This window comes from Neolamprologus brichardi, chromosome 1, assembly GCF_056152115.1.
Source record: "Neolamprologus brichardi isolate AB-2024 chromosome 1, ASM5615211v1, whole genome shotgun sequence".
Classification (NCBI taxonomy): domain Eukaryota; kingdom Metazoa; phylum Chordata; class Actinopteri; order Cichliformes; family Cichlidae; genus Neolamprologus; species Neolamprologus brichardi.
Window position 1 is genome coordinate 38,223,114 of NC_142104.1, and position 13,545 is coordinate 38,236,658.

Sequence of the window (13,545 nt, forward strand, 5' to 3'; positions counted from 1 at the left end):
GCTAGCTTAAGTCAGTAATTTCTCAAAGCAGGTATTACATTTGAACATGGTACATCTGAATTTCTACACAGTAAATTGCTTACTTGGAATTCAATAAATATCTTATCCTTGTATGAGAAGCGTGAAAATTTAGTTGATACAAAATGCAATCAAACTGCTCCATGGCTCCCCAAAATAAAAATAAAAACCTAGAATAGATTTAAATTTTGGCTCCTGTGTACTTCTAACCATGGATTTCATTCTTTAAACACAGCAATTCTGCAATTTTCATTTGATTTTGGAGAAAAGAATTAACCAAATCTGGCAAGATGTGCAGTTGGTGAGTAGCAACTGTCTGTTAGTGTGGTTAAAAATACAGTAATGGGGCAAGCATGACAGTGAAACTGCAGTAGCACTCAAGTGCTGTCGATAAGGTGATGCCTAAATATAAATTGTGTATTTTCATGAGCTGAGTGACCAAACTTTTTGATCGTACCTTGTAAGTTTGAAGTGTGATAACAGAACAGTTTAGACTGTTTTTATTCAGTCATGTAAATTCTTCAATGATCCTTTCATTTTCATCATCTTGAATTACTTTTCCTTAAGTATTAAATGTTCAAACACACACATGTCCCTATACCCCACTCCGCGCACATTCTTCCATCCTTGCTAGTCAGTCATTTTAACTAATACAACTGCCAGTAGTTACTGGTTCCCCTGCTTTGAGCACTGAGGACTTGAAGTGATTTGAGGGAGGAGGTGAGGGAGCCTGCAGCAGTACTTATATATATCTGGCATACATTTGAATTTTTATAATGTTGAATCATAAATTCAAATTTACCAAATTCAATCAAATACCTCCTGACAACAAATATATCTGCCTCCACTTGCATATTCTCTCGGTCTCTTTGAGAATCTTCCCTTCAGCATTCTTACTCCATCCTCTCATTGCCATCACCGTTGATCTGCACCACACAGTCCTTGTTCATAGGCTCTTTTGAATGGGCTGTATCAAAGTGCTGGTTGCTCACTGTGTACCTTCCACAGGCATCCAAACCCAAAGCAGGGACAAAGCGGCGGTCAAACTGGATTTCTTGGCGCAGATAAGAGGTCCTCTTCTGGCAAGTGTCACCAGTTCCCTCCTGCAAGGCTGATAGGAAGACAACTAACTCAAAGTGGGTTGATGAACCCTCACACAGGACAGGATAGAGGGGGCTCCGACGGTCCAGGGGGTGGTAAAAGGTGAGTGGGAAAATGAAGAAGGGGCATGGCTGCTGGCCCAAATGGTCCAAATAGAAGTCCAATGAAGTCTGGTGCAGAGCTTGGCCTTCATGCTCCTCGTATAGCACAGCACTCACCTTTACATCCACCAGAGGCCGCTGCAGCAGATTGGTGACTCGAAGCATGAGGCACGTCTGACCCAGGTGTTGGCCCACCACTGCCTGGTGGCTGAATTGTATGGCTCCTGCTCGCTTCTGGGGGCGGGCAATCTTGGCTACAAATGCACCTGAAAGTTAAGACGAAGTCTTGTTCATGTTGGGTTTTTTTAGCCGATTAATCACATTTTTTATTAATGTTTCTTTGTACTAAACCATAGCACAGGAAATATTTTTCCCAAGCATCATGGAAAACCCCCCACAAAATGAGTACTTAATAGTAATGGTTGCAGCATATGACCAAAGAACATGAAAACATGAAGTGCCATTAAGCTGAAAACTTTTTCTCAAATTATTATTAAATTATCTTTAACCTCTGCATATAAAAAGGATTATAATTCCTAAACACCTAATGTAATACTTTTGCTAAATGCTTTAAACCTCTCCACAAATCGCTACCTTATTATGGTGGAGGGGTTTTTGTGTCCCAGGGATACCAGGGGCTATGTTGTCTGAGGCTTTTTGTCCCCTGGTAGGGTCTCCCAATGCAAATTGATCCTGGGTGATGGACCAGACAAAGACCAATAAAAAAAACCCAATGAGCAGAAGATCGAGGGAACCATTTACCCTGTGCAGGATAGGGTTAACCAAGACCCTGCCCTGGAGCCAGCCCCGGGGAGGGTGCCCGGGGGTGAGCGTCTGATGGCCGGGCCTTAGTCCATGGAGCTCATTTGGGCACAGCCCAAAAAATGAACATGGGCCCACCTTCCTGTAGGCATACCATCCCCACATTGCGCTGCAGGGCTCGGGTGCAATGTGTGCTAGGTAGAAGCCAAGGTCAGAGACCAATCCCAGGCTACCAAGACTAGCAACTGGGACATGGAATGTCATCGGGAACGAGCCTGAGTTAATGTGTATCATCTGTTCTTATAAGAATGACGGCCTTCTTGGATTCCCTGGACAGGGTGCTTGAGGGTGTGCTCTATCTGGGGCTCTGTCGTCCTACTGGGAGACTCCAACGCTCATGTGGGCAATGACAGTGAGATCTGGAGGGGCGTGAGTGGCAGGAATGACCTGTCAAATCTGAAACAAAGTGGTGTTGTGTTACTGGACTTCTGTACAAACCACAGTTTGTCCATAACAAACACCATGTTCGAACATACAGGTGTCCATATGTGCACTTAGCACCAGGACTCTCTAAGCAACATGTTGATGATTAATTTTGTAATCATATCATCAGATGTGTGGCCTTATGTTCTGGACACTCGGTAAAGAGAGGTGCTGAAGTGTCAACTGATCACCACCTGGTGGTGAGTTGGATCAGGTGGCGGGGCAGGATGCTGGACAGATCTGGCGTGCCTAAACCTATAGTGAGGGTTCACAAGGAACACCTGACACAGTTCCCAGTCCTTCAACTCCCACCTCCAGCAGAGCTTCGACAGTGAGTCCAAATGCACTCAGCACCTCAATTGCTGAAACTGCTGCACTGAGCTGTGGCCACAAGGTGGTTGGTGCCTGCCGTGGTGGTAACCCCCGAACCAGATGGTGAAGGGAACCGTTAGGCTGAAGAAGCAAAAATGTAAAAATATGCAATGTCCACAATGTTATGGTCCTAACTGTATGGAGAGGCAGACAACTACAGCAAGTTCATATAGAAATTGGGGAATTGTATGTCTGATAGAAAAGGTGTAGACTTTTGAAAAACATATAATATTTCTGCTTTTTTTCAGTAGTAAAACAGAAACAAAAGGTAATAGACAATGGAAAGACTAAAAGTAAAATACAAGCACTTGGATAAACATCATTACTTTCCTCACTTGTTCTGAGGGTGTGCATTGTCATCAGATAAATGCACATTTCTGATTTCTATATAGCAAAGGCAGTGATCGTGACAGTGGAAACAATTTTAGACCAAAGAATGATGTTTAAACTTCAAAATATCTTTTAAAATTTTAGAAGCACAACTGTATTCTTAAAGTGCCCTATTTTTACATTACTGTACTAAATGTGTCTCAAATCACAGGAGAATAACTTAAAATATATGACTATTTCTTAAGCCTCTTACACTGTGCACTGCTTTTGGTTCATCTATCAATGAAAAGTTGGAGCAGTGTTACTGGGTTGGACCTGGTAACACTCACACATCGGTAAAGTAAAGTGTGGTTTGATCTGTGAATTTTTGTGAGGAGCAGCGTAATGTTTGAATAAAGCTTGAAAAAGGTTCAGACAAAAGATGCCAATGTCCAAGATAGAATAGCATTTCTATGGGATGAAGCCAACAATATTACATATCTAATTTTCTGGCTATCTAGAAATATATTCATGGGATTTATCTCTGGAAGTGCAATACCTGGAGTATTCCAGCAGGTGTCACATTTCTTTAGCCTCAGAAGCTTTAAAACTGCAATCTCTGTTCTGCCTCATGAGGTTGGAATCCTATAGCTTTTTTTCTTATCTCAGGATTAATGAAAGAGATCTTGTAACATGTTGTATTATAAGATATTTGTTTAATTAATCTTTAGATCTTTTGTTGTGCCATAAGATCTAGTTTTCCACTTCAAATGTTTATGATTAGGATGTGGATAGGTGTTTTGGAGATTACTGGTTTGATTTAAGCACTGACTGAGACTGGCAACCTGTCTGGGGTGTATTTTGTCTCTTGCCCAGATTCACAAAGTCTGCTGTGAAAGGTTCCAGCCTATGAGAAAAATGTCATCATGAGCAATTTCACAAAGAAATGATAGTATGATTCATTTAGTATGATTTACACGTTTTCCTTTAGACTTTGGGCTACCACTAAAACACCTTCTATTGTGAACATGTAAATGTCAACTCAGTGTGGTAGTTATTTTCTGTTATGTTTCCCAAATAGTAAATTAAACTTAAGACTGAGAATTGTCTTAGAATAATTGATGTTTTGATGGAGAGATGTACCTGTGATAAATGCTTCCAGCATGAGCCCAAGCAGCATCTGTACAGCCAACAGTGCTATAGCACTGGGGCAGTCTCCACTGGGGAACATAGTGCCATAGCCGATGGTTAGCTGAGTCTCCAGGGAGAAGGAAAATGCAGCAGTGAAGCTTGTAATGTGCTTTACACAGAGCACATGCCCCTGTGGGGGCGCATCATGATCCTGCACAGCAAGGTCCCCATTTAGGTGTGCCAGCAAGTACCACAGACAGGCAAACAACAGCCAGTGGGCCAGGAAGGAGGTGCAGAAGGCCAGGAGGACCCATCTCCAGCGCAGACTCACCAACAATCCCCACACATCCTGCAGGGCCAACAGCCAGGCTCTGCGTAAAGTCTCATGCCATGAGCCCGAAGAACACACAGTGGGGCGAAGTGCACAGTGTCCATCTTTGGTGATCAGACGCTGGTGAGGTGGAGCGGACAGGAGAGGTGATGAGGAAGCCTTGCCACCCAGAACACTGCTGTTCGATTTGGTTGTCATGCTTATGGGCAAAGTGAAGGTGATGATGATCCTGAAATGAAATAACAGGGGAGCTGACTAACATAAATGATCAGTAATTATCCATACAACTTTTATCAGCATTTTTCCCATACAAAAATAGATGTAAAGAAAAAAAGAGCAAGAAGTTAGTCACACTGTGGTATGAAATTTGCCCATGTATGGAAAAGAGGTGGGGGTGGGGGCTTTGTGATCTGTGGGTAAATTATTAGATAGCTTGCAATAGCTTCTCAAGTTCCTGTTTTCTCTCTACATACTTCTTGTGACTGCTGTTTTGAATCGCATCATTTTGCTGAATAATTTCAGCTTGGTTAAAAGGACAATAAGTTCAGGTTATTCACTCCTGTCTCTTTTCTCCAGTAAATGAGCACAGAGAGCAGTTCCTACAATCTAAAGATTATAACTGTAATTAGAATTTAGTTGAAAAAAGGTCTTGATGCACTGCTGCCTGTAAGTTGCTGGATTCTTTTAGCTATGCTAAGCTAACCAAATGCATGTATGTGCAGAGAATAAAAAAGGACAGTATAGCAGAAATCAATCAGATTTAAAAAATGTTGGTCTTCTTCCTCTAAATCCAGAGTATATAAGTTAAAACATTTTATATTCACTTGGCAAAATTTATGACTATATTTGAATCTATCTATCTATCTATCTATCTATCTATCTATCTATTAGGGATGCCACGATACTCATATCGATATTGAACCGTTCGATACAGTGCTTTCGGTTCGGTAGGCATATGTATCGAACAATACAAAATTTTTAATTTATTTTATCAACTTTCCTTCTGAGATGCGCTCAGTGGATCTGCGTTCGACAGTGCAGCCTAGGCGGAGTAGTCGAACGCAGATTCACTGAGCGCAGGGCAAGCTAGCCAGACAGAAGTTAAGCTCATTGCAACATGGCAAATTGAACCTCCCCCACCCTCATTCAGATGTGGGTTTGGAACTATTTTGGTTTTCATGTGAAGTATGACCCTGAAGGTAAGCATGTCATGGACAAAAGTAAAACAGTATGTTGGATGTGCCAGCAATGCTCAATTACATTGGTGGGAACTAGTGTGTTAGCAGGTTAGCTCGTTAAGGTGTTGGCCATCCAGCCCCACTCACAGGGCAATCTGCTGTAGCTCGTTAACAGAGATTTGCCTTGTTGTGGCATTAACATCATTTCAGATTAACGCTGACAGCACTAGTGGGAACACAACGAATATGACTGCACATTTACTCTGACATCATCCTAGTGCAAAGACAAGTGGAAGCAGACAAAAACAACAAGCATGCATGCTACAAACTTTACCCAAGTCATTTAGACAGCCGTTAGCACATGATTCTCCTTATGGGGACCTGATATGTTTAACCACTTAAGCCCCACGCCCTGGTACAGGGGGCAAAAAGGAGGAGGTCAGGTCATATAAACCATTTCTACAACCACCAAACACACCGAAAACAAGCCGTGATTGAACCAGCAGTTACATAAATGCGCAGAAGTCCGCTAACCAAACAAAACCGGAAGAAGAACCAGAAATTCTTGTGTAACCGGCTAAGGATGGGCTGGTTAGCTTCCAGAGCTATCACTGACTCCACACACCAAGTTTCACCACGATCAGACCAAAATTCACTGAATGAGCCACAAAAGAAGACCACAAAAACACAGCAGCGCAAATGCGCTAAGACAGAAATTGGCTTACCCCAGATTTCCTCCATTATTTTCGCTGGTAGCCGGTAGCCACGTGATTAACAGTAGTTGCCATGCCTACCTAGCTGCATCAGAGCAGTTTTCTGTCAACAACCTCCATTTTAGACCCACCTACAGACACGTGACTGAAGAGACGCCACATGCAGTAAATTTGGGCCCACGTGGGTTTTGGCATCACAACGTCTGATTGGTTGAAGTGATGTGAACATGGCATCGTCACTGTGAATCTATTGGCTCAAACATTAAAAAGAGGTGTCAATCACGCAAATTGACCAAAAGAAACCAAAGTTACAGCCCCTCGGAGTTTAAAGGGCCAGAGGCCAATCAAACGCTCTATATGCTGCAGAAAAGGGCCGTTGCCATGTAAATGTGTGGTTAATTCTTCAAAAATATATTTTTTAAAAAAAAAAGCATGTTTAGGCCTGTTAATACAATTTATTAATTTCTGCTCTTTAATACCTAAAAAAAATCAACTGGCATGGTGTCCAATTGTGTGCCAAAATTGGACATTTTTGTACAACGTCTGGATATTCATGTATTGACAGCGCTGTAATTTTTCACTGTTTCACTTTAGAAACATAAATCTTTGCACAGATGATGTTTATATGTTGGTTACTGGATTTCTGGAACCAAATGTGATCTGAGGCATATTTTTCAAAGGGTTATATGCTAAAAATTAAAAAACAATAATTAGGCGAGGATAAAATCTACTTACTTTTTCTGTGTTCCAGTCTCAGTAACTTTGACACAGTAATATCTGATTCAATATTTACACCTCTGATGAAATTTCCCAAGTGTTAGCTTTATTTTGATACCAAGATTGTAAGGACAGAGTTTGTAATTGCAGAGAAATAATCAATTAAATTTGGGCATTACATTTTCGAGCAGAAAGCTCAGAAACCCCCTTGGGGCTTAAGAGGTTAATATGCTGCTGAGAATATACCCCAGAAGAAGTGTATAGTATAGCTTTTATTTTTGGAAAGAGCCATTTCTCTGTAATAAACTCTCTTTTCCAATGATGAGTGATTCCTCAATCAGATATTAATTTTTTTTATTACTTTGTTGTTTCAGCAACATTACATTTAAAAACTGTACTTTTGAGTTAAAATATATATTTATAATTTTAATAAATGACAAATTAAAAAGGCATGAACATTTTTTTTGTATCGAAAAAATATCGAACCGTGACACCAAAGTATCAAACCGAACCGTGAATTTTGTGTATCGTTGCACCCCTACTATCTGTCTGTCTGTCTGTCTGTCTGTCTGTGAGTGAGTGAGTGAGTGAGTGAGTGAGTGAGTGAGTGAGTGAGTGTGTGTGTGTGTGTGTGTGTGTGTGTGTGTGTGTGTGTGTGTGTGTGTGTGTGTGTGTGTGTGTGTGTGTGAGACAAATACATTTTCACTGGAACTCTCACTTGATGCAAGTGTGGCAAGCTATCATTAAACTGAAAAAACAAAATAAACCTATCAGTGAGATCCCAGGAAGTGTATTCTGTTCATCTCAACATAACCCTTTCAGTGGGAGAACTGTGCAAATGACTTCTTCAGTCTCAGCTGAGTTCAGGTTTCGCCTGCCTTATAAATAGTGCATTTGTAAAATGACCGAAACTAGAACCAGGTGTAAATAAACTTCAGGACAGTTGTGCCGTCCACTTAGGTGGAATTTATTTGTTTTCCCCCATGTATAATTCACAACAATCCTCCTGGTACTTAAACCTATACACTATTTCTCTGTGGGTTTTTTTGTCTTAAGGTGTCTTCCCAGCTTTGACAAATCTCCAGCTTGGATAACTACATTTACTCAGGGCCTTTTTGATATGTTGTTGTTCTGCTTCCTTGGCAGCTGTGTCTGTTTGGATGGTGTTCACTATCTGTTGTGGCATCCTTATGACACGTAGTGTGTTCTCCAGTGGATAAGTGATAAGAGTCAAATCTTAAATATTGATTATCTACTAATCGGAAGATTGGTGGTTTGATTCCAGGCTGCTCCAATCTGCAAGTCAAATATCCTTGGGCAAGATACTAACCCCAACTTATCCTCTGCTGTCTGCATGCACTGGAGTATAAATGTGTGTGAATGCTAGATAGAAAGAACTTCAGCATAGAAGAAGTGCTTGTATGAATGGGTAAATGAGCCAAGTTGTATAAACTGCTCTGAGTACTCAGGTAGAGTAGAAAAGTGCTACTAGGTTCTGGATACACTGGTTTAAAAAAAGTCAGTGTCTACTGTACACTTTCAAATGTTTCCCATTAATGATGGAATTTTCACAGTCTAACTCCTTTCATATCCTCTCTGGTGTTTGTCTATTAAGTTAATGTGATTATTGAATTGTGGCACGTCCTGATTTTCTCCCAGGTGTCATTCACATACCTGAACCAAAGGGTTTAGGAAAGGACTGCCTAAAGTTGGTACATGAGTATGAACAAACATAAGATGGCAGACTACAGGAACCACCTGAGATGCAGCTTCAGATGCAGAGAGTCAGCTGCTAAACGAACTGGTAAGGCATTTTTACAATGTTTTTAGCCAACTCAGGAACAATATCAACTCTGTTTCACAACGTCAGGAATGGAAATACAGAGGGTTTATAACAATTTTAAACCACTGGTTTGCCAGAGTAGGCATAAGACTTTTATGTCTGGAAACAAGCAGACTCTTTTAGATGTTTTCTGGCAAATGATTTACTTGTACCAGAATGGTGGGAAGAAAGAACATCTAACTTTCTGTCTGTCTGTCTGTCTTTAATGCAATAATGCACAACTTTGTGATTAATATTAACTATAGCAGATATATTTGCAGGCAATCCCCACAGGCGAGAGCTAGTCCTGTCCTCTCCAGAGTTTCTATTTCTATGTCAATATTGTTGCCAGGAGATTAGAGCAGGTCCCAGCTGGGAATCTGTCTGAGGAACACAGCAACATGCAGAGTAGGAATGCATCTTTCATCTGCAGGGAGCTTTAAACTTACTGCACTACATGGCTCTCCACTTGTCTTGTTCACCAGTTACAATATACATTTACCACCCTTTTACGCATTTATTAAGCAACTCCCTTTTACATATAAACACATCAAAAAGATAAAAAAATATTCAAATACTTAATTCTCTCATACATTTCATAACTATTTAAAACACAAAGAGGAAAATAAATATGTGGTGTGGGTTGTCAGTTACTGACAAATTGAGGTAATAAGTGGAGAGGTGAATCCACTGCTGATCATTTTGTAGTTTGTCTTTGGCTGCTGGGGAAACATCAGTCTGATTAAATGAAGCCAAGCATTTACATGAGAGCCATGTGCTTGTTTCCTTGTATTTTCCTTGTAATTTTAGTCTGTAAGCTGTCACTGGATCAGCTTGTGATCACATGAGCCATTAGAAAAAGCAGAACTGAGGCAAAACACAAGTATCAGTCACATTTCTGTGTGTTCAGTACAGATCTAGAGTCAGCATGTAGTTAACCTAGCTTAGTATAAAGACTAAGAGCAATTCCAAACGAGTATGCTGGCTCTATCCTGTCTAGCAAATAAGTAGCTAAGTAGTAGTGTTCTATATTGTTTGTTTAATCAGAGATGTTATAAATTATAGATGAACCACCTAAAAATCCCTAACCACAAATCTATGGAAAGTTCTATATTGCCAAAATGGTAGATCTATGCCATATACAACTGTATCCCCAAAAGCCAGTTGCCTGCTTCATAAGAACTAAATCAAGGCGTGGAATGGTAGAAGCAATGCAGAAGTAAACATGATAAATGATAAAATGATTTACATATGAAAGTGTCTCTTTTCACATTTTTCTGGTGTTAAAAGAATGTGAATACTTGATACACACATTACAATTCATTGTAATAATGTTAAAGGAGTACATAGATATAGAAGTCTATTCTTTTTTTCTTTTCTTGTCTTTTTCTTTTCTTTTTTTTTTTTTTTTTACATAAAATGCACTTTTTAAATTTCTTTTCCACATGGGGTGATTCTATACATGCATGTTTTATGTGACAGTGACCAATGATGAGTTAGGTCATAATGTTAGTAGCACAAAATTAACTGCCCAAGGTGTTATGTTAAAATAGGGTTGAGTCATATGAATTAACAATAGGTACTTTGTTTTGATTATTAAGCAAACAAAAACAAAACAAAAAAACAGGTTGTGATCACATGGACAGATAGATTCTTAGCAAATTCTAAATACATTCTTGTTTCTGCGAAAACATGTGTCATTATCTCTACCATCTCTCTCTGTGGTGCTTTTGAGTACGTCTGTGAGGAGATACAATGGCGAAGGTAGGATCACTGTGGTAGCCGATGTCATGGAAAAAATGTCAATATTAAAAAACTACAAAGACTGACCTCCAGGAAAAAAACACTCAAGCACAGGGACAACATGTGCCATTATGCTTCAGTTTAATCTAAATTCTAGCCAAAATTCAAACATAAGGTAGTTTTGTTGTAAAAAGTTGTTTGTTAGTTCTTGAATATTTTGAAAAAGAAAAATATTAATATTAAGTATTAGAATCTTATAGTTATATGCCTCCATCAATTAGTCCAACAGCAAAATTAGAGTCAGAGTTCATGAAGTAAATTGAAAGAATTCAATAGGTAGGCACCAAAGCTTAGCGTCACTGCTCCGAGTGCAATACTGCCACAATGTCTCTTACTCATTTTATGCTATGATGTTGAATAATCAGTGATTTATGGTCATAATTCTGTTTGCGTTTTTTCTGTTTTCTAAGTTGGTAACTTAGACTTGAGAATGAATTCAATGTTAGAATTTATGGTCAGTTGTCAAAGTTAATGTTTCTGTCAAAAAGAGAATTCCTCTAGACATTTAGGAGACGAAATATAAGGCCCACAGCTGAAGTCAGTTTTGTACTTATATATATTGTATGTATTTATATGCAAAATATTTTAAATAACTTAATTTAGGTGATTATGGTGTTGCAGATATGTTTTTTTTTTCTCCATTTCTGCACACTGTTATTCATAGGGCATTGTGTTCACTTAAAAACAAATTTGTAAGAACTACAGACACAGACTGGCAGATGCAGTTTGCCTGTGAACCACCAAACTTTCCAAACAGACACTACCTTGAATATTTTATACATAGCAGTTGTGGTATCATGTTTGTAAAAACACTAGATGAAGCTATCTCTGTAAAGTTCATTAATGTACTATGTAAATACTGCTTGTTTAATGCAGTATGCAGTCTGTATGAGTTCAGTTTTTCTGACCTCATAGAGATTTCTGTTATTTATACTACAGCCTCGTTTTTGTACGATGATGTATGATGAACACTTTGTGTAACTGCTTTACTTACTTTACTCTAACTAATGGAAGTTATTTACTCTAAGTAACAGAAATTTTGCCTGATAGTGCCTCGAAAGTCTTTTTTGTATCTTTGTTCATGTAAAAGGAAGTAGACTAGTTAGTGGAAATAAGTGCTTATTGCCAGCTCAGTGGGGTGCACCTAGGTTTATATAACAATCAGGCTGCAGCTGTTCACTTCTTGTATTTGAACAAGCAAGTCTAAATACAAATATGAGATGAGTGATCATCTACATCACTGTAGCAATCATTAGTCTACTACATCTATTACAATTATCAGAGCCCACAAATTTCACTGATGTTACCCGACCAATCCTGTTTTTTATTACAAAGTCAACAAGTTAGATTAAAATAGGGGCACTTCAAAGGTTCCGCAGGACTGATGAGGTTGATCAGCTGATAACTAATCGCTCACTATCCATGTAGCAGTGTTTCAAGTCTGTCAGCATCACACGTATAAGGTTTTACTTACCTATTACTGTAGTCAGGGCTACACCTGGGCCCTATGACCTTTTCACCTTAGAGCTGATCTGAGGTCTGACAAGTGGGAAAAGTGGCTGGAACAAATAGAGAGACTGTGCTGTTAGATCCTTGGAAGATGAGGTTTACTATCCAAGAAATCCTTAGCAGAAAGTGTCACTCCAGAGAAGTTTTTCAGTGTGGGAGTGGGACTGAGCACAGCTCCTCTGATCTGCAGCTTCCAGCTCTGGGGTGAGGATGATTCAGTTGGTCACATTACTCTGCATGGAGCCTATTAGTGTTCCCGGAAGACTGAAGATGGGGGAAGGGGGAAAGAACAACACCTTGTCACAGTTCATTCAAAGAACTGCTTAGTGCTGGCTGATGTTCTGCAGCTGGGAAAAATTGAGTTTGCTGCTGGGGGGCATATATGTATATGCATATATGTCCCAGTATTTCCTATCTGTTAATATCTGTTTGTGAATATACGTTTTACTTATTTGCTTATATATTTATTAATTTTATGGTAACTTAATTATGTATAAACATGTTTTGAATTGATTGATTTCTATATATCAACTCTTAATGGAGGAATTAGCACTATTGACGACGACTAAATGACGACCTCATTTGGTGTTTTGATGATGGTGGTGCAGAGTACTCTGTAATAAATAAAAAAAAACAATACCATACAGTAGATGCTCAAATAAATTAGATCTGGTGACTACAAAGTGGCTGCCCTTCTGATAATGTGATCCTGGAAGTAAATGTTTAGGTTTGGGCCTTCCGTAATTAAATTTACTGCAATCTTCTGCAAAGACAAAAACGTAAAGAAAATTCTGTGTGAAGCCTTGTAATCAAAGCTTTTCTACTTTTTTTTTTTTTTTTTTTTTAAAGTATGGAGTGACAGCTCGTTGGTTCAGTGAAAGCACTGCTACCTCAGAGGAAGAGTTCGAATCCACAAACTGGCCAGGGCCTTTCTGTGTGGAGTTTGCATGTTCTCCCTGTGGTTGTGTCTCTTTCCGTACATGCAGTTAGTGACTCTAAATTGCCCACAGGTGTGAATGTGAGTGTGGTAATAGTTGTCTGTCTCCCTGTGATAGACTGGGGACCTGCCCAGGGTATACCCCGCCTCTCACCGTATGACAGGTAGAATAGACTCCTGCCACCCCTTGCGACCTGATAAGGAGAAACGGAAAAGGATGGATGGTGTGACAGCTATGTCCTAAATTCATTAAATCGT

The 13,545-nt window shown here is 39.6% G+C and overlaps 1 protein-coding gene across 1 annotated transcript; it reads right to left on the reverse strand.

The window, feature by feature from the left end:
• Nucleotides 1-911: 911 nt before the first annotated feature.
• On the reverse strand, nucleotides 912-4,806 carry kcnj13 (potassium inwardly rectifying channel subfamily J member 13). The gene is made up of 2 exons (NM_001290045.1): nucleotides 4,290-4,806; nucleotides 912-1,486 (listed from the first exon to the last, which is right to left on the reverse strand). Exons 1-2 carry the CDS (start codon nucleotides 4,804-4,806, stop codon nucleotides 912-914), a joined length of 1,092 nt encoding a protein of 363 aa, NP_001276974.1.
• Between the last annotated feature and the right edge of the window lie 8,739 nt (nucleotides 4,807-13,545).